General features: G+C 43.6%; 1 protein-coding gene across 1 annotated transcript in view; it reads right to left on the bottom strand.

Annotated features, from left to right (window-relative positions):
• The window catches only part of PPP4R2 (protein phosphatase 4 regulatory subunit 2), a 154261-nt gene that overhangs the window by 74693 nt on the left and 55537 nt on the right, over positions 1–24031 (bottom strand). Inside the window, exon 4 of the mRNA XM_060022919.1 lies at positions 5326–5498. Coding sequence (XP_059878902.1) covers positions 5326–5498 — 173 coding nt within the window. The remainder of the gene's footprint in view (positions 1–5325; positions 5499–24031) is intronic.

Here is a 24031-nt window from a genome sequence, read left to right as displayed (position 1 = left end):
ACCTCTTAAAAAAAAAAAAAAAAAAAAAGATGATTTATTTGGGTTTTAAAAGCTCTTAAAATCTGAGTGAAGTATATTTCCCAGGACAGGATATTCTATAGCATGCTCTTGCTGAGTAGAAGCAAGACTCAAGTATAAACAAAAAGGTCCTACTGTATAGCGCGGGAAACTATGTTCAATATCCTGTGACAAACCCCATAATGGAAAAGAATATGAAAAAGAATACATATATGTATAACTGAGTTACTTTGGTGTACAGAAGAAATTAACACAACATTATAAATCAACTATACTTCAATAAAATTTTTTAAAAAGACTCAAGTAGATACTTGAAATCTACTACAATAAAACACTGAATTGGGGCTTCCCTGGTGGCGCAGTGGTTGAGAGTCCACCTGCCGATGCAGGGGACACGGGTTCGTGCCCCGGTCCGGGAAGATCCCACATGCCGCGGAGCGGCTGGGACTGTGAGCCATGGCCGCTGAGCCTGCGCGTCCGGAGCCTGTGCTCCACAACGGGAGAGGCCACAGCGGTGAGAGGGCCGCGTACCGCAAAAAAAAAAAAAAAAAAACCAACACTGAATTGTTCATATATCTTGCCTTTGTAGCAATCTTAATGAAGGAACTATGGTAATCTCACGAAGTTCAGAGTTTAACAACTACTAGTGAAATGTATCATCAGTGAACTTTATTTTAGTAATTCAGGTACCAAATATTGGTTGTCGGTTTTTTCCCACTTAATATTGGACTTTAAAAAGAAATTATCTTGTTTTCCTATGGAATATGTCTGTATTTCCCAAAATAAATCTTTCAGACCACCTAATTATGAACAAGAGTCAAAGTTTTATCACAGTCTTGTCGAAAGGGAAAAGGCCTCTAGTAGGTCAAGTCAAAGATTCATTGTTGGCAAGGACATTCTAAACAAAAAGACTAGAGAAAAAAGCAAAAGGGAAATAAGAATGATGAAAAGTCAGATACTATTGCCTGACAGCAGAGTGGGTGGGTGTCTAGTTTCCTAGAACAAGTCTTAATCCCTTAAAGTTCATCAGAAATATTGCTTAAGCATGTTTATCAGAAATGTGAATTTCTTCCCAGAAGGAGATTACACATTATGTAATGCAAAAAAAGGGTTCTGTCCGAGACCATGCTTGGAACACTTTTTCTTTCACAGCACAATTTAGACCATTGATAAACTCCTTTTCATCACTGTATCCCCAGTGACAGGAACAGAATAGGTCAAAACCGTGGAGCCCTGCTTGATTCCTCTCTTTCCCCCACATCCTTCACCTGGTGCAACAGCAAGTACCGTAAACTCTACCTCTACAGCACATCCCGAGTCCAGCCTCTCATCTTCCCAACACCACCCAAGTGCACGCCAGCCCCATCTCTCACCTGGAAGGCTGCAGTAAGTCTCATAGATAGCCTTTTTGTTTTCACTCTTGCACCCCCTGCACCAAGTTACCACGGAGATATTTTTAAAGCATAAATCAGAGCACGTCGTTTTCCTGCAGGGGCTTCCCGCTGCAATTAGAGTAAGATTCCAACCCCTCTCCTGTCCCCAAAGGTTCAATGTGACCCGGAACTCTCCCTGCTCATCTCCTCCTCGCTTACCTTTTCTGTTCATTCTGGTTACTGTGGCCTCTTCCCTGTCGGTGGGCACACAAACTTACTCCTGACTCAGGGACTTTTCCCAGGTTATTTCTTCTACTTGGCAGGATCTCTCCCCAGATTGTCCCAGGGATCAAGGCTCAGGCTGGCAGAAGCCTCCCTGAGGACCCGAGCTTGTGAACCTTCCTCTCCATCCTGGATGCCCATCCTGGATGCCCAGCACCCTGCTTTAACCTTCCACTATCTGGTAAGAGTTTTATTGATTTCTTCATTTATGTGAGTACTGTCTGGCTTCCTCACCCAAAATATACGTTTCATGAGGAGCGGGCTTTGTCAGTCTTGTTGACTTCTAAGTTCCCAGAACCTAGAATTGTTCCTGCATAAAATAGGCTCTTCAGAGATGATTGTTGAAAGAATTACTGGCAGAATGTCTGCCTCATATATAATTTTCCTTGGGTCATGATGGGGGAAGATCACACTTACCCTTCACACAAACATACACACAGAGTTAGGGTATGTGAGTATGTGTGTTTGTGTGTGTGTGTGAGAGGGAGAGAGAGAGAGAGAGAAGGGGAGGGAAGAGAAGGAAGAGGGAGGGACAGGAGGAATATTTTCAGAGAGAGAGGAAGGAAGAAAGAGACATACAGCGAAAGAGAGAGAGAGGAAAAGTATTTATAGAGGGGAAGGGAGAGAGCAAGTGAGAAAATGTGGACAAGATAAGAAAAGAAAAGAGTGTGAAACTTCTAATTATTGAGAACAACTCTATGTCGGGTGCTGTACTAAAAGTGTAAAAACAATCATTTTGTTGAATTCTCACAACACGTTTTATGAGGTAGATAATATTATTATCCCCATTTCACAGATGAGGAAACTGAGGCTCAGTAAGTCAAGAGCACAGAGTTAATGACTAATCACCAGAAAGGGACAAAATTGGGACCTGAACTCAGGTCTGTCGATGCCTAAAGCCAAGCCCTGACTCCACTGCACTGGGGTGCACAGTGGCAAGTGGAGAAATAGGTCTTTTATGATGAAGTCTGTCTATATTTACTTGAATTTCAGGATGGGGTTAGTGACTGTCCTGATTGAAATGCGTGAACGAAAATTGTCTTTTTAGTCCCAACTGAGGAAAATCAGTGAGTGTATTATGCAGAATCATTTATGAAACAGTTATTTGGCCCTCTTTCTGATCCACCCAGAAAACAAACAAGACCGATTGTAACTCTAGAACCATAGTTGCTCAATCCCAGGCCAGGGCTGACAGAGTACAGAACAACCTGGGGCATGGCTCTGATATCCACGTCTGCTGCATTCTTATGGACCTTCCATTTGTACTCCTGAATGGATGTGCACCTGGAGTCAGTGTTTGAATATCTAAATGTGATATCACTAAGTACAGAACAAATTTTCTGTGTAATTAAATCACCTGGCTTTGGAGAAACAACAGCAGGAATCCCAGGAGAAAAAAGAGGTGTTAGTTTATTGGCACGTGAAATTCTTTCCCTCCACAGAAGACAATTCTGGGGATTCCAGAATTGGAATTCTCTGGGATTCTCCTTAGCAAAATGCATACTTTCATACGTGCAAAAATGCATTACGGTGTTGCAGGATTCACCCTCACCTCACTCCTGCCCAATCCTTTTCATGAATCATGAGGGTTCCCAGATCCCCAAGGAAAAAACCCTCTAATAAAATCTACATGCCTTCTGTCAGGGGTTGGCAAATTTTTTCGGTAAAGGGCTAGATAGTAAATATTTCAGACTCTGTGGGCCGTACAGTCTGTCACAGCTACTCATCTTTGCCTTTGTAGCATATCGGTGGCCACAGACAATACGTAACATGAACAGTTGTTGCTGTGTCCCGATAAGACTATATGAACAGAGAAATTTGAATTTCATAAAACTTTGTTACACAGTTACACAGTTCATAAAACTGTGTTACGAAATATTCTTCTGTTCATTTTTTTCCCAACTATTTAAGAAACCATTCTTACCCCACATGTCTTACAAAAACGGGCCAGATTTGGCCCAATATTTGGCCCAAGTTGGCCGACCCCTACACTCTACGTTTTGGAATGAAAGTTTCAAAAGGGAAATCTCTGAAAGTAGCTGTTGCTGGTTCTGCCCCACCAACTTCAAGGTGAAAGGCAATGTGGAAAGCAGTGTTTCCCAAAGTGAGGGATGCAGGTACCAGCAGGCAGTACTTGACGTGATATTAGGTGGTGAACCACAAAGCAAGGTCCTTTCGACCTTCCCAGTTACTGCAAGAAGATAGTTCACATAGGTCTTAACTGCTCCTGCTAAAATCAACCTCTTCAAGGGAGTAAGAGGGGGCGCCTCAGCTCCAGGCCAGAATAGTTGGTGTGATCTTCACACTCAGCCAGAGGCAATTACAAGGCTGTCTGGCATGTCTCGGGGGAAAGCTGTCCTCCCAGACTTGGTGCATGGCAGCGAGCTGCAGTTTTCTTTGTGTGTATGAGCCACCCTGGCTTATACGCATGTTTGCATCCCTGCCCCAAGCACCTCCATGTGGAGGCCTCCTTTGGGAGGTGTGTGGGGGGGTACCTTTCTCCTCCTCCCCTCTTCCTTCCCTCTCCTCTTCCCCAAGATTCCTGGGCCCGTAAAGATGCAAAAGCCTTTTATTCAGGAGATATTCCTGCCTCCGTGCTGCAGCCACTTGACCCTCAGCCAGCATCCTTTGGTGGATAAAAATGGACCACCGAGAGCTGGTGCCTCTTCTTGCCTCTTGCTCGCACTGTGGCAGTCCATAAATAAAGACTTGATTGTCACTTTGGTTTGGCTCCTGGTCCTAACTCAGGAGTCCCCAACTCCTGGTCCTTGGACTGGTACCGGTCCGCGGCCTGTTAGGAGCCGGGCTGCACAGCAGGAGGTGAGCGGTGGGCAAGCAAGCGAAGCTTCATGTGCCGCTCCCCGTCGCTGGCATTACCGCCTGAACCATCCCCCACGCCCTCCCAGCCTCCCACCCAATCCGTGGAAAAATCATCTTCCTTGTAATGCGTCCCTGGTGCCAAAAAGGTTGGGGACCGCTGTCCTAAATGACCACCTCGACACCTGCTTGGTCAATAGGGTGGAGCTGGCAACCAGGCAACACACTTAGCTTGAGCTGCATAATATTTTATTTTTATTGTATTACCTATATCCTAACCTCTGACCCTTTATTACGGCAAATAGCACAGAGTTTCTCTTTCTTTTTTTTTTTTTTGCTTACTGTTCTCTTCTTTTTTGGGGGGGATTTTTTTTTTTAATTCAAACAGAAAGTCACCAAAATTATAATCATCCTCATCAGTTCACTCAGTCCCATGTAATTAATTTTTGTTTTCATCTTGATCTTTTGTTAGCACTTTTATGAATTCATGAGTTTTCCATTAGAGTTCTGAAAATGCTTATTCGTTCAGTTCAGCAGTGTAGTCAGTTACCAAGGGTTTCTCTGTCTGATAGGACACTTCCTCCTTCAGCGAATTTATTTCAGAGAAAAAGAAATGAGTGACTTTCTTGGAAATATTAAGTCAAGAGTGGACAAAGTATGGTACCAGGTGGCAAGTGGATGGAGTGACGTAGCGTGAGTGAGGTTGGGGAAAAGCAGTAGAACTCAATGCTTCTGGGAATTATTTGGCCTTCAAAGGGACGGGTGACCACAGCACCTGCACTGCTTCATGCTGCTAAGTACATGTCTGCTGAATGGGGGGTGAGAACACACTTACATCTCGGATTGCTTCATAGAGCGCTTTGAAAGTTGGCTGCTTCTCATCATGGTAGACGCCTCGGTTCCCATGCAGGACAGACACGCCTTCCCGCTCGGCCGCTCTGCAATTGCTTCCGTACATGCAGTGATCAGGACGGTAGTTCCACTGGCAGGGGAACACGTACAGACACTCTGGTGGTGACAAGAGAAAGATATGTGTGTACAATCAGTGTCAGCGACGAAACCAACGTTTCCATAAACTGCACACCACACGGGATTTCAAAGCGCGTGACTGTGATTGTGACTTGTAGCTCAGATTTTACCACGTTTGTCGATATTCTGAGATCAGGAACTGAAGGAGCACACATTAGTGATGTTGGAGATTTCACCCCAAAGGGGAGGGCAATATAGCATCTTAGACAAGAAGGCAAATGAGGGCAGCAGACAGCCTGGATCAGAATCCCAACTCTGTCACTCAAAATCAGTGCAACCTGGGTCCAGTGACTTAACCGGCCTGTGTTTCAATTTCCTCATCCGCAAGATGGATGTAACAGGATTGCCCTGTTATTTTGATGATTCAATTTTTAAAAAGCTCATGTAAAATGCATAGCAGACTGACAAGCACACGGCGGTGGTCCATAGCATTAGCAGTTACAATCAACTCTTTGAAAAGGTTTTGTGAAATGGACCAACTTGAAAAATTAGAGTCAAGATTGAAGCAAAGGTTCTTCTTCAGATTAAAAAGCAACCAACCAGGGCTTCCCTGGTGGCGCAGTGGTTGGGAGTCTGCCTGCTGATGCAGGGGACACAGGTTCGTGCCCCGTTCCGGGAGGATCCCACATGCCGCGGAGCTGCTGGGCCCGTGAGCCGTGGCCGCTGGGCCTGTGCGTCCGGAGCCTGTGCTCTGCAACGGGAGAGGCCACAGCAGTTAGAGGTCCGCGTACAGCAAAAAAAAAAAAAAAAAAAAAAAAAGCAACCAACCAACAGAAACGAAGTGAAGGAAAAAAACAAGAAACAAAATACTACAATAGGAAAACAACAACAAAAAGCAACACAAAAAGAAGTCCCCCTGTCAAGGTGACTATATACACTGTGGGTGAGCATGTGCACATGTGTCCTTGTGCGTGTTTGCATCTCTAAGCCTGTGGTTCTTAGCCAGGGGTGATGCTACCCTGCAGTCTCCCGGGACCACCTGGCAGTGTTTGGAGGGAGACATTGTTCGTCATACATGACGAGGCTGCTACTGGCATCTGGTGGGTAGAGGCCAGGATGCTATAAATATCCTCAGTGAACAGCAAGCCCCACCACTGTAGTAGTGCCAAGGTCGAGAAACTCTGCTCTAACCCTGATGGACTCAGTAAATTTCTTCTTGGTGACGAGGGAGTATAAAATCAGCAATAAGCTCATAACCCCTGAGCTTCCTGGCTCCTCCTTCCTGGTGCCTTTAAGGGCCGGGGCTAGAGGAGGATGGATCAAAGTTCTCTGCAAACGTGTGCCACTGACCATAAGAAAGGCCCCGAGTGACAGCACAGAAGGCTTAGAGCAAATCAATTACCAGTGTCAGAAGAGCGTCATAAAGATGTGCTTGTTGGTTGGGTTGATGTCATTCCCTTCTCATGGAAAGGACCCCTGCTTAGAGGTTATTTACAGAAACCTTCGAGATGGAAAGCAAAGAATGAAGACGTCATCGCACATCCCCTCTGGCAGATGGTGTGTAATATTTCTACCATTCAGAAATCACATGCCACTGGGGAATTCCCCGGCAGTCCAGGGATTAGGACTTGGAGCTTTCACTGCCGAGGGCGCAGGTTCAATCCCTGGTTGTGGAACTAAGATCTCGCAAGCCGCGTGGCGCGGCCACAAAACAAAACAAAACATAAAACTCACAGACTGCTGTGACATCCAAGCACCCTCTAATTCCTAACTGTTCACAACACACGATGAGACTTTCCTTCTCTTGGGAGAACTCCATTCCACCAGGATGTTTCCCTTACCTGCATTCACCTCCACGCTTGCGCATACATAATCCACAGCTGGGAGAGAGCGGTGCTCATCATGAAGTTATACTATCAAGGTCTGAATCCCAACTCCTCTATTAGTTGTGTGACTTTGCTGCACTTCCGTGAAGAGGGTGGATGTGAGGATAGTGGGAGTGAAAATATCTAAACATGCTTTTGTGCTTCTGAACTGTGACCTGACCCCAGCCCAACAGCTGCCTTTTTTTTAATCCCATGAGTCACCTCACTCCTTTCTGATACCTGCCCGGCCATTTGGATTTGCAGTCCCTGCTTAAGCACCTGCCAGTATTCTCTCCTGAATGAATTGCCCTAGACACTACCTCTGTTTTTGTAAACGCACGGATTGATGGAATGAACAAATATTTATCAAATGCCTGCTATGTGTACAGGTCCTGCCTTCATGGAGTTTAAGATTGGTGATGAAGGTTTTTTGCCTCTTCCTAAGTAGTTTAAGGACTCTACTACAAAAAGAAAACTTTTCCTCTCTTTGCAGCCTCCTGAGAGGACCGAGCCCAATGAGGGCATCACTCAAAGGCAAAACACAAAGACATAGAGTCTAAACAATATGTTACTAAATAACTGATGGATCCCTGAAGAAATCAAATAGGAAATCAAAAAATACCTAGAGACAAATAACAACGAAAATATGACAATCCAAAACCTATGGGATGCAGCAAAAGCAGTTCTATGAGGGAAGTTTATAGCAATACAATTTTACCTCAAGAAACAAGAAAAATCTCAAATAAACACCTAAAGGAACTAGAGAAAGAAGAACAAACAAAACCCAAAGGTAGTAGAAGGAAAGAAGCCATAAAGATCAGAGCAGAAATAAATGAAATAGAGATGAAGAAAACAAGAGCAAAGATCACTGAAACTAAAAGCTGGTTCTTTGAGAAAATAAACAAAATCGATAAACCCTGAGCCAGACTCATCAAGAAAAAAAGGGAGAGGACTCAAATCAATAAAATTAGAAATGAAAAAGGAGAAGGTACAATGGACACCACAGAAATACAAAGGATCATAAGAGACTACTGCAAGCAACTACATGCCAATTAATGGATAACCTGGAAGAAATGGACAAATTCTTAGAAAGGACAAATTCTTCCAAGACTGAACCAGGAAGAAACAGAAACTATGAACAGACCAATCACAAGTACTGAAATTGAAACTGTGATTAAAAAATCTTCCAACAAACAAAAGTCCAGGACCAGATGGCTTCACAGGCGAATTCTGTCCAACATTTAGTGAAGAGTTAACACCTACTTTACTGAAATTCTTCCGAAAGGCTTTGTAATAAGACAGGTAGGTTCAGAGTTGGCTTCTACCACCTCCTAGTTCTAAAAACTTGGGTGAGTTGCTGAAACCCTTGGCCTCAGTTTAGAAGCACTGAAGAGAAGTTAAATGATGCAGATTTGAATCCCAGCTCTACCACGTGTTAGCTGTGACCTAACAGCAGAGTGGCTAAGAAGCAAGCTTTAGAGTCAAGCTGTTGGGTTTCAGTACAAAACTCTGCCATTAGTTGCATGAACTCAAGCAAATGGCATGATTTTTCTGGGCCTCAGTTTCATTATCTGTAAAAGGGGAAGAATTGTAAATATCACTCGTAGGATTTGGGGAAGTATTAAATGAGTTCATATATAGAAGTACTTGGAACAGTGCTCACTGCACACAGAAGGTACACCCCGTAAATGTAAGCTGTGATCATTACTATTATCATTGCTATTGCCGTAACAAGAACTATTGCATTAGGCTACTAGAAGGATAAAACAAGGTAACTTAAATGGAATGCGCCTGGCATCCTTCTAGACACATAGCACATTGGTGGTAAATGTTTTACACCAATTGCCTCTAGACATGCAGGTGGCCAGACTTTCTTAACCTTTTATGAGTCACAGATCTCTCTGAGAATCTAATGAAAGCTTTAGACTCTGTCTTTGGAAAAATATATGAAGAATATCTGCTTACAAATTTAGGGGTTTGTAGATTTCCCGAAGATCAGCTAGGAACCACAGCTACTGAATATCACATGTGAAATTCGGTCCCAGACAGAATTCAATTCACGTGTTTACCTTCCCTTCAGAATTTTCCAGAGGAAGAAACGTGAAATTCCGTGAGAATAGAACTGAAACAAGTATTTGTTCACCACAATGCAAGGCATTGGTGTCACTGGGTGATATGGCACTGCCCCTGCCCTTCGGGAATTTATACTCTTCTAAGGGAGATAGTACAGAAATGAACATTTTTTTTTTTTAGAAATGAACATTTTTTATCAGAGTTTATAAAAGGAAGGCATTTTGGTAAAGCTTTACTTAAACTTAGACTTATATAGTAAGGATAGGATTCTGACAGTTAGAAGCCTGGAAGAGCATTTGAGGAGGAGAAAATGGCCTGATCATGGCGAAGAGTTTGGAAATCAGAGTGTGTTTTAGAAAAGATAAAGCATTTAATTTTTTTTGGGGGGGGCAAACTCGATTTCCTCAAAGAGGTAAGATAATGGTAGGAAAGTTGTTATATAAATAGACTGCTTTGTCCTAAAATATTCAAGATATATAAATCTTTATTAGGTTGCAAGTAATCAACTTTGATTCTAGCATGTGAGGCAAAAAATATTTTTTTTCCTTTGGAAAGAGAGGAGGTAGCTCAAAAAATCAGAGGGAAAGCTGAATTGGGGCAGGAAGTGGGGTGGCTCCTGGGATCTGGGTGTGGGGACTAATTAATGTCAGCTTCTCGGCATTGCTGCCAGGATGGACCAGCCTTGCCCACTTTCTGCTCTTGGATTCCCAGACTCAGGTTCCCAGGAGATGGTCTGACTAGTTAAGTGCGAGTCAGGGGCGGGCAGGGCTCTAAGACTGCATGCAATGGGCGAAGAGTAATTCCCCTGAGAGAACTGCGTGCTGTTACTAAAAGAAAGGGCAATCAAGAGTGCACAGGTGGACATTTACATGAACCTATTTGCAGGGCAGAAATAGAGCCGCAGACGTAGACAATGGACGTGTAGACACAGGGGGGAAGGGTTAGGGTGGGAGATAAAGTTTGACATAAATACACTACCATGTGTAAAACAGATAGCTAGTGGGAACCTGCTGTGTAGCACAGGGAGCTCAGCTCCGTGCTCTGTAATGACCTAGATGGGTGGGATGGGCGGGGGAGGGAGGCCCAAGGCTGGGGGATGTCTGTATACATATAGCTGATTCACTTCACTGTACAGCAGAAACTAACACGACATTGTAAAGCAATTATACTCCAATTAAAAAAAAAAAGAGTGCATACGTAAAAATAACAGATGTGCCTTTTTATTCACAGATACATTTGGCGTGGGTTACACTGCGAAATCTCCTTCTCCATGGGGGCAAGGAGGAGGAGAGGGGCTACACCAGCACCCTCGGCTGGGCTGAAGATGGAAAACCTCTGTAGAGCAGCTGATGAACACGGAGCGTGGATTAATGATGGTTATTTGGCACACGATGAATAACTATACCGAAACGAATCTAGTTTAAGCAAGATTATCATGGCTGTCAAAATCTAATGTTTAAAAATGACAGCATGGTGAAATGTGCAGGTTATTTTTTTCTGCTGCTGAGGAAATAATACAGTGAACGGTTTTTAAATTCCAAAGCCTCAAAACACTGCAATTTATTAAAAACATCTTTTTCAAGCCAATCTCTCTTCAAACCCTGGGTCTTTGCTATTTTTCCTCTCCATTTTATGTAGATAAAGAAGCTCAGTAATTGATTATTTATGAGTCTGAAATCCCTTAGCGATCCTTTTCCGGAGTCTACGTTTATTTCCAGAGCCTCCTAACTACTTGCAAAGTACTGTGTGAATTGATTGCTCCTTACATTTCTGATCATTTCCTACTCTTGGGGTCTCTAAGATTATGGAATAGTTTATGTCTGATCATTTTAACTTCCTGGTGGAATAGGCTTGCTACTTACTTACTACACTATGTCAACAGAACGGAGGCTGTTTGCACGACTCATAGCGTTTTGTTTGTTCTGCTTTGTTTTTTAATGTCTCATTCTGCAACTGAGCTTTCCCAGCCTCCTCTTCTTCCTTCTTCCAGAATGTACCTTGTTCCAGAAAAGGGCAATTCATTCCTCCAAGAAGATGTCTCTGATCACACAATTTAAAGATGGAACCCTCTCTCCCCAGCCTTGACAGTGGCTCTCTCAACCTCTCGTTTGTTTCCTTCATAGCACTGATCACAATTTGTGATTTTGAATGACTCATTGTTACTCTTTGGAAGCTGACCTCTCCCAAAACAAGGTAGGTTTTGTAAAAGTAGAGACTCTGTCTCCTCTGCATGCCGCCGCATCCCCTCTGCCTAGCCCCGTGGCTGGTACCTAGCAGGTAAATGCTCAAAAGATATCCACTGAATGAATGGGAGAATCAAAGCGTATACGTTCCTCTACCCTCTGTATCTTTCCCCCTTCTCTGCTTTCTCCCTCTCCTTTCTCTCCCCAACATCCCTTCCTCTCACTTTCCTGGCTGTGCTCTTTCTCTTCCATTTCCTTCCTTCTTCCATTCCAGTCTCTTAATCCCATTCCTCCAACCAGCCAACACCTCTGAAGATCAACTCCAGTTAAGGCACTAACCCTCCCACTGGAATCACTCAATGAAGACAAAGTAGACGTAACCCCTTCTCACAAGGACCCTACGATCTTCATTCTTGAGCTTCGTATCAGAGCTCATGAACTTCTCAGACTCCCAAAACAATGATCTGTTTCCAGTTTTCCAGGACAGTCCTAAAACCAAATAATTGGGCCCGTCCACCCCAAAACACATTCACAACTACCAGCTGCTGGAAGCTTTTGGTGAGGTGAGTATATAGTGTGGTTGCACACCCAGGCAGGATGAGAGCAAGGCCTGACAGGGCCTCTGAAGAGGCCTGTTCCATGTGACTGTGTGTCCTGCTCTCTGTGGCCCCAGCAAACCCTCCCGACTCCCTAGTATCAACTCATGGACGATCTATGTACATTCCATGCGCGTTTCAGCTCTTCTCTCTCTTCGTGGACAGAGCCCTAGCGCTTCTCATCTGGCTGGATGCCCTGCCTTGTCATCTAAACTTGGCTGGTTTCATTTCTTCCCCTGGCCACCCCCACTTTTCTAGAAATTGCTCTGAAAGAAGGGACAGACCTCGGTGTTCATGTTTGAGAGAGGAAAATGCCATGTGATCTTGCTCTCCCGGCCCCTGATGACCGGATCAAGGGTGGTCTCCCCATCGAAAGAGAACCAGTTCATAGCTGGGCTGGGAATCAGTTAATAGGCTGGGACAGGCCAACCCCCCATCCCCCTCTCTCTCTTACCTTCAAGAATCCGAATTAAGAAACCTAGACAACCCATCATCACTGGCATGGGCTTGTAAGGTTGTGCTGACTTGGGGTTGGGCCATGTACAAGCAGACATTATTGCCGGACAGATGGAATGGAATCAGATGGGCATGAAGACAAGCAACACAACATACACCGTGAGGACTCTGAGGGATGAAGAAATGAGCTTTGATCCTGAGCAGCTGCCCAGAGATGGTTCTCATGAGGCCTGGCATGATCTGACCCATGTGTTCATGGGACTGGCACCTGGCCCTTTACTTAGCTGGTCTGAGTTAAGTTGTATTCCCTGCAACCTAAGCGCATGAATCCAAGCGTATCTTTCTACATAGGCTCCTCTTTTAGCCCTTGTCAAATCTACCCTTTCTACAGAAGTCTGCTCTTGACTCAAATTCACCTGTAAATATGTGAGTTCTGTCTTTCACCCCTTGAAGAAGCTGCCTTGGCTCACCTGCCAGGAAATGTCCTGTGGGATGAGCTACCTGCATGTCCCCCATGGGCTTCAGCTGTCTTCTTGTGAGTCAGTCTAGTACCCAGCGCGGCAATTACACACCCACAGGCATTTACTATCTAATTATATAGCAAGAGTTTTAAAACATTTTTAAGCGAATGGCTTTTAAACACATTTTAAAAGCGATGGGATTGGCTACGAGAGGCTCTAATAGTAAAAACATTCTAGATACGGGCTTGGGTTCTGTGTGTATTGCTTCGCCAATGGCAACCCAAAGAATCATAACAATAAGCATGTTTATCTCCTGAGTCATGGCCAATTCTCTCTCTCTCCTTTCCAGGGATAAAAGTGACACACTTTTTTTTTTTTTTTCAAATATAGTTAGTTCTGGTTTATAGAAAATGATCCCAATGAATATAAACAAAGAAAAACCTTTCAATGTGATGGATATCACTGGATTTCAGGTCAAAGAGCTCATGTTTGATAAAGTACCTGGATAAAGTATGCAAGATCAAAGGCAGACCATACAAAGAACAATCCAGGAATTCCCTAATACTCACTGATCCAAAGTTAGGAAGCTCCGTTATTTACTTCCTACTGCTCAGACCCAAGATTCAGAACAACTTCCTAATTATTTTATAATATCCTTGTACTCAGTGGACCTGAGACGGGCAGTGTGACGCCATTAAACTCAGCTGGTTTTCAGCCCTGATTAAAGACAAGGGGCTCGCATCTAAGGGCAGAGCTGCTTGCGACCGTCTTTGAGTGTTATTTACTCACTGATCACGTCCTCAAATAATCTGCAACAGGCTAAGAGGATTTCTGCGGAGGCAACTATGCAAATGTTTTGAATTCCTCAGTTTGGGAATATGGACAGATAGGCTCATGGAAGAGAGTTTAAGCCACACAACACAGAGGAAAAAATGCCATATTTAAAGGGCAGAAATAATGCGGGAGAGAGAGACGCATTTGGGGAAACCTGCCCAGCTCTCTAGAATCCACCCTCCTCTGGGACCTTCCCCTCACCCCCAAATACACGGGGCCGGAGTTGGAGTGGCCTGGGTTTGTGCTCCTGCTCTGGCACTCATTAGCTACACCACAAATTATTTAACTCTCTTTCCCTTGGTACCTTTGTCTATAATACGGGGATTCTATTCTCAGGGTTGTTGCGAGGATTAAATAAGAAAATGCTCAGAAGAGCACCTGACACTCAGTAAATAATCAATGTCAGCCATGATTCCTTAGCTCCACGCTCCTGGCCTAGGGGACCCACACTGCCAACATGTGATTTCTCCCCCAGGAATTTGGAACTGGGGTGAAGTTAGTCTTTCCATATGGCTGGACGTGGAGCATGAAACCTTGGTACTTTGCTTTGAGCACAGAATGAGAACCTTCAAAGAGAGGAATACACAGTCTCACCAGGAGAAGGAAAGTCCAACCTGGGTTCCTCTTCCTTTTGCCTCTCCTGCTTTAGGTCCTGGGCCCAGCCTGCTGGCCTTTCTGCCCTAGGTTTCTACAGGACACCAGTTTGCTTATTAAAAAAAAAGTAGCCTTTGTGCTTAGACTAGCTCCAGGGACCTTTTATTTGTAGCCAAGAGTCCTACTCAGTACAACTACACCTAGAAAAAAAGATGAAATCCGCTTTAGAAGAAAAAGGAGGGGCAGACTTTCAAATCCCCGTTGATCCCTGTTGCTATCAAAGTGAAATGGATTAGAACATGCCACAAACGAACAGCCAACACATCCCCTTCATCAAATGAATTCGTATTGGGACCCTCTGCCAGAAATGCACCCCGTTCCATATCAATCTGCTCGCTTTCTTTTCCAGGATTTGCTCCTTTTTGATCCAAGGGCATGTGAGATTAGGTTCCATTTCAGAATTTTGTTAAAAAACAAAAAAAAGGTACATACACAGAAGTCTTTATAAACAGGAGTCTCTAGTTCAGGGTTTTTAAAGACACAGGAGAGGCCTGAGGAGGTTGGGGTGAAGAGTGCTTTTTTCCCCTAGAGATCTTTCTCCAAGAGAAAACATGCTTTTGGTTTTAATACCATTAAATAAGGTTGTAGCAAAGATGAAAGAAAAGAAGGAAAAGTTTTAGCTGTAGGTGTCAATACAAAAACACAGACCAGAAATTTACATCTCCTTTCCTTCCCCAACTACCCAAACACTGACTTAACAATATAAGAGGAATTTCTTTAGCCCTAGGTGAAAAGAAAGAGGCATGTGGGAATCCAAGTCCTTCTTCTAGACCCTTTTAACCCTGAACAAGTCAATTTATTGTAAGGACCCCAAGAATCAATTCCCTTCAATCTAGCAATTGTTCAGGCTACGGCGGGCCTTGTGCCTAGATTATAATGTTTTCATTTAGTTCTGTGCCACCCACTGATTTTGCCTGTACTTCTTGGAAGAATGGCGTGGCAAAACCTAAAAGATATTCTTGAAGAACGGAGCCCAGTGTTGGGGGTTTCAACATTTGGCCTTTTGTGTCAGCAGCGCAAGGACCGCCCGCGTGAGACCCCGGGGAGGGGGTGGGGTGGGCGATGAAAAGGCACCCTTTGCAGGGGACACAGGCACAATTCAGGCTTCGCCAATACAGCCCAGGCTGGAATGTGCTCTGTGGGGCGAGGTGGGCGGAATCCTCCGAGAACTGCATTCTTGAAAGAGAACCTACCTGGGTTGAAATAAAAAATAATATTTAATAAGTCCTGGTCTCCCCACGTGATGGCATTCTTGTACTTCTGGTACAGAGGGTATAGCATGTCCTCCCAAGCCAAGCCTGTTGGAATCATGCTGTTCTGGAAAAGAGAAAACCATCAGAGTGGCTAAAGCATGGCAAATACATCTCACCCGCTGAGAATCTATGTACAGGGACGGGTTCTCCCCTTCACCGCCCCGCTCCCCAGAATGAAAATGAAATCAGCAGAGGAGGGGACCTGTTGGCCTCAAGGCATAGGACAAAGCAGAACTAGGGCTGACGATTACAGGTGTACACATGGATGGTAGATGGACCAGAAACTGGCAGTTGGGCCTATGGCTTCTGCTCAGAAAATCACGCCCCATGTGGTGGAGGCATAAATCAGGAGCTTGGGATGAACATACACACACTAGTGTATATAAGATAGATAACCAACAAAGATCTACTGCAGACCACAGGGAACTCTACTCAGTATTCTGTTAATGGCCTGTATGGGAAAAGAATCTGAAAAAGAGTGGATATACATATATGTACAACTGATTCACTTTGCTGTACATCTGAAACTAACACAACAGAGTAAATCAGCTACACTCCAAAAAAAATTTTTTAAAAATTATTTACTTTTAAGACAAAAGCAACATATTCAGACTAAATATTCAACCAGCACACAAAGATGTAAAAAGTAAAAATATTTTTCCTCCTGCTTCCTGCAATTCCCATTCCCACTTTCCCTAGATGTATCCACAATTAATGAACAGTCTCTTAGATATTCTTCTGGAAGTTTCTAAGGCATAAAAGGGATCACCTCTATGGCATCATGCTCTGTTGCATTTTAATTTTTTCACTTAATATTTTTTACAGCTCTTATCTCACTTATAGATTTGATCTAATTCTTTTCAATAGGAGGATAATTTTTTTGACTTGTTCTCTACTGATGTTCACTTAGGTTCTTCCAGTTTTTTGCTAGGATAAAAGACAAGGCCATGAACAGCCTTGTATGTTTATCTCTGTACATTTACATAAATATATCCCTAGGGTAACTCCAAAAAGTTTTCCAGGGTTTTTGAAGCCTGGGATACACAGAGTGTTTAAACATGGAATTCAGAAATGCAACATAATATTCCCCAATAGTAACTCTGCTGAACAGTTTAAATTCCATAATCACCTGGAATTCTCCTAAGCCAACAAATATTCCATAACTCTCCAAATACTTTTCTCTTCCCTGGCTTCTTCCATTCTCACCTGCAAGCCAGCTACTTCCAAAATCAATACACTGACACTCCTGGAACGTCACCGTTGAGGAGACAAAATCCCGACATTTAAACAAGGAAATATAACATACTTCCTTACCTTGAACTGGGCACTTCTTATTCGAGTTAAGTTCATCAGCATGACTCCTGAGTTAACTCCCGCAGAGCCATAGAAAGGGTGCCGAGCAAAGCGGCTGTACCAGCCGATCTTGGGGATTTCATGCTCGGGGGCCATGGCCGCAAGCTGCGTGGAATTAAATTGCCTCAGAAGCTTCCAGATGTCATCAACAGGTCTCAGAAAGAGAACATCGGTGTCCACGTAGAGAAGGGAGTCCACATCCTTTAAAATCACCTTTGTGTGTATTGGGTGAGGAGGGAGAAAACAAGAAACAGAGGAAGCGGCCTGATAAGTCAACACTGCCAATGACTTTGTTGATTAATGTTAATGCTAGAAAGGGTCCCACTCTTAGCTTCCATTCCTCCCTTTTCCTTGGACTTCAGGGATAAGGGTCAGTCAAAGGGTAGAGACTCAAAGGAAGATCCATCTTGATCCAGATTGGTCCAATTCCAGGATCCTGGATTACATCTGGCAAGGGTTGAACGTCGCAAGGAATGAAAACATTAGCAAATGACTGTGGCTTTCTTCTCCTGCATCCTCCAATAAGGCCATCTGTCTTTCTCAGTTTTTTCCTGGAAAAGCTAGGGCTAGCACTAGACTACTTGAAGTGGACAATCCGTAGATTAGCTCATGCCAAGCTTTAGGGTAAATACTCTGTTTCTGGATCCATTTCTTTTAGTGTTGATGGAAATGGCTCTGCATCTTTTTGAAATAGTATTTTCAGCTAAGATTTAGACTTGGAAACAGGCAAAACAAGTCATTGGCCAGCTTTGTCTGCAAGGATTGGCGAACGTCTTTTTCTAAAGGGCCAGAGAGTAAATATTTTAGGCTCTGTTGTAGCTACTAAACTGCTGTTAGCATAAAAGCAGCCAAGGACAATATATAAACAAATGAGCATGGGTGTTTCCAATAGAACTATTTAGAGACAATAAAATTGGAATTTCGTTTAATCTTCAGATGTCACAAAGCCTTCTTCTTTTGATTTTTTTCAACCATCTGAAATGTAAAAGCCATTCTTGACTCAAAGGCTGTGGTTTGTCAACCTCTGTTGTAGATCGTTCAAGTCAGCCACCTTAAGTAAATAAGTTCTGCTATGCTAGATGCTTAGTCTACCAGAATTTTGCCCTGGGGTTTGAGACTTTAACGTCATAGTTAGTAATAGAGTTCTTTGCCTTGTTTTGCCATTGTTCCCCCAATTTAGAGGTAGCTTAACCAAAGAAGGATCATCATCCTAAAACTATAACAACACTTGTTATGGACTGAATGTGTCTTTACAAAATGCGTATGTTGAAGCCCTAACTCCCCAATGTGAGGGTATTTGGAGATGGGGTCCTTGGGAAGTAATTAGGGTTAGATGAGGTCCTGACGGTGGAACCCTCAAGATGGGATTCATGTGCTCATTAAAAGAGACACCAGACAGCTTGCTCTCTTTCTCTCTCTCTCTCTGCTACATTAGAACATAGTGAGAAGGTAGCAGTCTGCATGCCAGGGAGAGTGTCCTCACCAGAACCCAACCATGTCAGCACCAATCTCAGACTTCTAGCCTCCAGAACTATAAGAAAATAAACTTCTGTGGTTTAAGCCATCCAGTTACGGTATTTCGTTATGGCAAGTTAGGACACCACTCCATTGAGATCCTAATATTTGAAACTGATGAACACGGGCACTGTATGGTACAGGCATCGTGGAGATTTCAGTCTTGAATAATTTCAAAACTTACATGATTAACTGCAGGATTTATCTTTCCTTCCTCATCTACTAGAGGAATAGAATTGACAAATCAATAAAATGAAATAAAAAAAATAATGATCATCTACCATGTCATAAAAGAAGACATCCGTCTTAACAGTTTAAAGATCCTAATTCCAGAATTAGGATGAATTCTTTAAAATGAATACACAAACTTAAACAAACATCTACCACACTATACTTATTTTTTCTTATTTAACCATGGACAGGTAAAAACTTTGCCACAGATTAGCACTAGCCTGCTGAGTTGTTTTTTTTTTTTTAAATCACAACTCCAGAGTACTGTGGAAGAAGGGCAAACTCTCTACAAAAGTAATAATAAATTATACAATCATGATACAAGTTACTTATCACATGTAAATACAATTTTGATGTTCAAGACCACCCATAAGAACTCAACATCCTGCCAATCCTATTTTACTGGGAAGGAAAACTAATGCACAGAAAAGTGTTCTGTCCAAGTTAATATGTCAAATAATGCTAACAATTGCTGGATTTGGAGCTAATAAAGTTGCAACACGGTAAAGTCGCTTTCTAGAATGTGTTTAAGGAAATGAGAGACTGCACAGTGTTTCACTAAAAAGCTAATTTAGAATTAGAGAATCAGAGGACGAGAAGGCTATTTCAACCCATGTGAAAGAGAACAGATTTCTCTTTATGGCTGATTATCTAATAAGGCCTAAATAAAACTGTATTAATATTAATGTTTTAATCAATTAAGGGTTATGCAGACATCTAGTCCCTAAATTCAAGCTCACTGACTTGATTAATTTTTTTCTCAGTCTTAAATCAATACTATTGTTAAAGTTATCATCACTTTCTTCAATAAAATAAAAGTGTTACCATCTTTCATCAAAACAAAAAAGAAAACAAAAAGACTTGAAAAAAGGTTTGGAAAAGGAAAACTAAAAAACCCTTCAGGATGGAGGCATTCCATCGTGAAATAATAAGCAAGATAAATATATTGATTATACAGTATAGAAGCTGGTTAAAAATAAAGCAGGGAGAGGGGCGGGGGTCCCAGGTAGGAAGGGGCTTGCAATTTTAATTAGGGATATTGGGAAGGACTCACTGAGAAGAAAGAGGGCAAGTACAAATAGCGGAGGCTGGACCACTCTTAGAACAGCAGGGAGCCAGGGCGGCTGGACCACAGTGGGCAACGAAGAGCCAGGGATGAGGATGGAGCAGAGCGGGGGCTGAGCGGGGGCCGGTCACTTCACTTAGGGCTTTGTTTGCCTTTGAAAGAACTTGTTCTTTCACTGTCAGTGAGATGGAAGCCATTGAAGGGCTTTTACCAGAGGAGTGCCATGGTCTGACTTAGATTAAGGATCACTTTGGATGCTACACGGAGAAAAGACAATTAGGGCACACAGGGGAAGCGGGGAGACCAGTTAGGATGCTATTTTAATAATTCCAGTGAGATGCGATGGCGGCTTGGCTCAGGTGGTAACAGCCCAGGGAGTGAGAAGTGGCTGAATCCATAACACAGTTTGAAATGGAGCCAACAGGATTTCCGCAACAGATTGGATGTGGAATGTGAGACTAAGAGAAAAGTCAAGGGCAACTCCATGGATTTTAACCTGAGCAACAGGTATGATGGAATCCCCTTTAACTGAGATTGCACCTGATGTGTGTCACTCCCGAAGTACCTGCCTGGCCCTGGCACATATGTACTGGAGTTGGCAGACGCTAAAGCCTCGCTCCCTCCCTCCTCCCCTGCATCTGCCCTTCCTGAAATATAAAGAAAATCGTAGTGGTCCTAGGAAGGGATGCATTGATGGCGGATTTCTGGGGTGATGGTCGTTTCTCTAGTTCTTGACCACAGTCGTGGTTACAGAGGTGTGAGTGTGGTAAATTAAGCATAAAGTGTTTTGGTGGGCTCTTTGTGGTAGGTAGATCATATTTCAAAACTGACACACAAAAGTAGCCCTAATGGTACATCTCAGAGACGGAACTGAAGATAGTCCTTAGGAATACTGAGTCTGGCATTCCTGAGTTCAAATCCTGGCATCATGTGCCCTGTGACTCTGGACAAGTTCCTCAGTTCCCCATGCATAAAAAGTGGAAAGCAAGACCTCCACCACGTCCCCTGTCTTTGGGTTGTCACTAACATCCAGTGAAATAAAACACACACAGGGAACTCGGTACAGTGGCTGGTACGTAGTAAGTACTCAGTAAATAGCGGTGTTGCTACTATAAGAAGTCTCCGTGTTTTTTTCTTTTAAATCTCATGTGTAATTAGTTACCATGCACATCAATGCTCACAGCACTTCAAAGCATGTGTCGACCACAAAGTGTCTTTTATATAAACAAAGTTAAGCTGAGAAAAGTTGAAGTTTTCGAACATCTCTAATATCATAATCCACATATTACCTCGACTGAAAACAAGAGCACCAGGGCTTTTTACTCTTTATCTGAAAAAATAAAAGACCAGGAGAAAAACTCCACTCTTCTTATAACATTGCGTCTCTGGAGGCTAATTCTGCAGCAATTATTGGTGGTATTAATTTGAAGAGGATCACTGTGGCCACTTTATAATGGGCAGAGGAATATTTACCGAAAGGATATAAAATTAGCCATTCTAATTCCCTTATGGAAATTAGCACTAGAAATGAGGCCTCTGTTTTCTCAGAGAAGAGCAAATAGAGGACAGACAATAGCTATTTGTATACAATGCTGCTCTGCCTCCATTCACCACCCCAACCTGGGCAGCTGGCTCTGGCCACCGGCAGCAAGATTATCAGGGGCCACTGGCACTCCTTCAAGTTCATTTTGCTGCAACCTTGTTCTGACTTTGACAGTACAACTTTGTGGTTGAAAGTTCGGGGTTTGAAATCTAACCATTTGTGTTTGGATTCTGTTTCTACTACAAACTGCGGTCTTGGGCAAGCTGCTTTAAGCCTTCTAAGCCTTAGTTTCCTTATCTTTTTTTTGGCCGTGCTGTGCGGCATGCAGAATCTTAGTTCCCCGACCAGGGATCGAACGCGTGCCACCTGCAGTGGAAGCACGGAGTCTTAACCACTGGACCACCAGGGAACTCCCTGTTTCCTCATCTTGTAGATGGGATTGGTCACTCACTTCAGAGTGCTTCCGGGATGATTAAAAGAGGTAATGCATGTGAAGCCCCTGACATACACACAGTAAGGACTCAGTAAATGCTATGTGACATTCTTATGGGCTCACTCTCAGGATGGCTAGTTCCTTGATCCCTAGCCCAGTAACTGGCTGCAGTAGTGGTGGTAGTAAAAGAATGAGGCATGTGCTCTGTTCTCAAAGAGCTTTAGTGGGGGAGACAGATAAGAGGCAAAGCAAAATAAGATGTGGCTAATGGTAGGAGTAGCACAGAAGCACTTGCCAGGGCTACTAAACCATTCTGGATTGAAAAAAATGACAGAAGTGACAACTAAGCTGAGAGATAGGCAAGTGAAGAGCAGGGCAAAGAGTACTGAAGATAGGGCTTCCCTGGTGGCACAGTGGTTGAGAGTCCGCCTGCCGATACGGGGGACGCAGGTTCGTGCCCCGGTCCGGGAAGATCCCACATGCCGCGGAGCGGCTGGGCCCGTGAGCCATGGCCGCTGAGCCTGTGCGTCCGGAGCCTGTGCTCCGCAACGGGAGAGGCCACAACAGTGAGAGGCCCGCGTACCGCTAAAAAAAAAAAACAAAAAACAAAACAAAACACAGTACTGAAGATAAATAGAACAGCATGTGAAAAGGCCCAGAGACCAGGAGGGAGCAACACACCAGGGAGGATAGCAAATTGGTTGGTGGGGCTGGAGCTTACAGTGGGAGAGCCAGGAGCCAGGGGTGGGGAGAGATTAGGCTGTCTAAGTGGGCAGGGGCCCAATCAGGAGCTATGCTGACAAATTTGGACGTGATCCTAAGAGCCATGGGGAGATGTGAAATGACATGAACCAGAAACCTTGAGGTCTGATGTTTCCTCTCCTATCCCCATTGCCCACATCCAATCCTCAGCAAGTCCCATATGCTCTTCCTCCAAAATACATCTGAATCTGCCCATTTCTCTCCCTTTCCACTGCCTTACCCTGAGTTCAAGGCACCATTACAGCTCCCCTAGAATTCCGGAAGGGTCCATTCACTGGCCTCCCTGTGTACACACTTTCCCCTTCAATCTGTTCCTCACAGAGCGGCCAGAGGGATTTTTAATCTCCAGTGTCATTTCTTCTTTGACCCATGGGTTATTTACAAGCGTGGTTGTTTAATTTCCAAATATTTGGGATTTTCCAGATATCTTTTTATTATTCATTTCTAATCTAATTTCCTTGTAGTCAGCGAGCACACTCTGCATGATTTCAATCCTCTCAAATTCACTGAGACTTGTTTTATGGCCCACATATGGTGTATCTTGGTGAATGCTGAAGGTTTATTATTCTGCAGTTGTTGGGTGGAGCATTCTATAAATTCTGTACCTGCCAATTAGGTCAGTTGGTTGATAAGTGTTGTCAAGGATTTCTAGGTGCTAACTGATTTTCTGTTTGCTTATTATAACCACAGGAGCTCTATGGAGTTTTATCTTCAGACACAAAGAAAGAGGGGAGAAATATGAAGTTACTGCAAATTCATTAACATCAACAGATATGATTTGGGAGAGTTCCCTGGTGGCCTAGTGTTTAGGATTCCGGGCTTTCGCTGCCATGGCCTGGGTTCAATCCCTGGGTGGGGAACTGAGATCCCACAAGCCACGTGGCACAGGCAAAAACAAACAAACACACAAAAACCAGATATGATTTGCGAGCCATCATTTATTTTCACACTAACAGACAATTATCAAAAGAGGAGTGTTGCAGTCTCTCGCTCTGATTGTGGGTTTGTCTATTTCTCTAAGCAAGGTTTTGCTTTGTAGATCTGGAAGCTCTGTTGTTAGGTGCATACTCATTTAGGGTAGATACACCTTCCTGATGGACTGAGCCTGATTGTTATGAAAGATCCAGAGGGCTTTTTAAAAACCTTACATTAGAGGATGTCACTTTCATCTTTAAACCCCTTCAAGACTTTTCACTGTGCTTTCATTACACATGAACCATGGTCCCTAAAAGGCTCTGCAGGATGGACACACTCTGTCCCTACAGGGGACCGAGTTCCTATCAGTGGTGATCTT

Source organism: Delphinus delphis, chromosome 10 (assembly GCF_949987515.2).
Source record: "Delphinus delphis chromosome 10, mDelDel1.2, whole genome shotgun sequence".
NCBI classification, from domain to species: domain Eukaryota; kingdom Metazoa; phylum Chordata; class Mammalia; order Artiodactyla; family Delphinidae; genus Delphinus; species Delphinus delphis.
The sequence above is the reverse complement of the archived record's forward strand: the minus strand, read 5'-3'. Positions and strand labels throughout refer to the sequence as shown.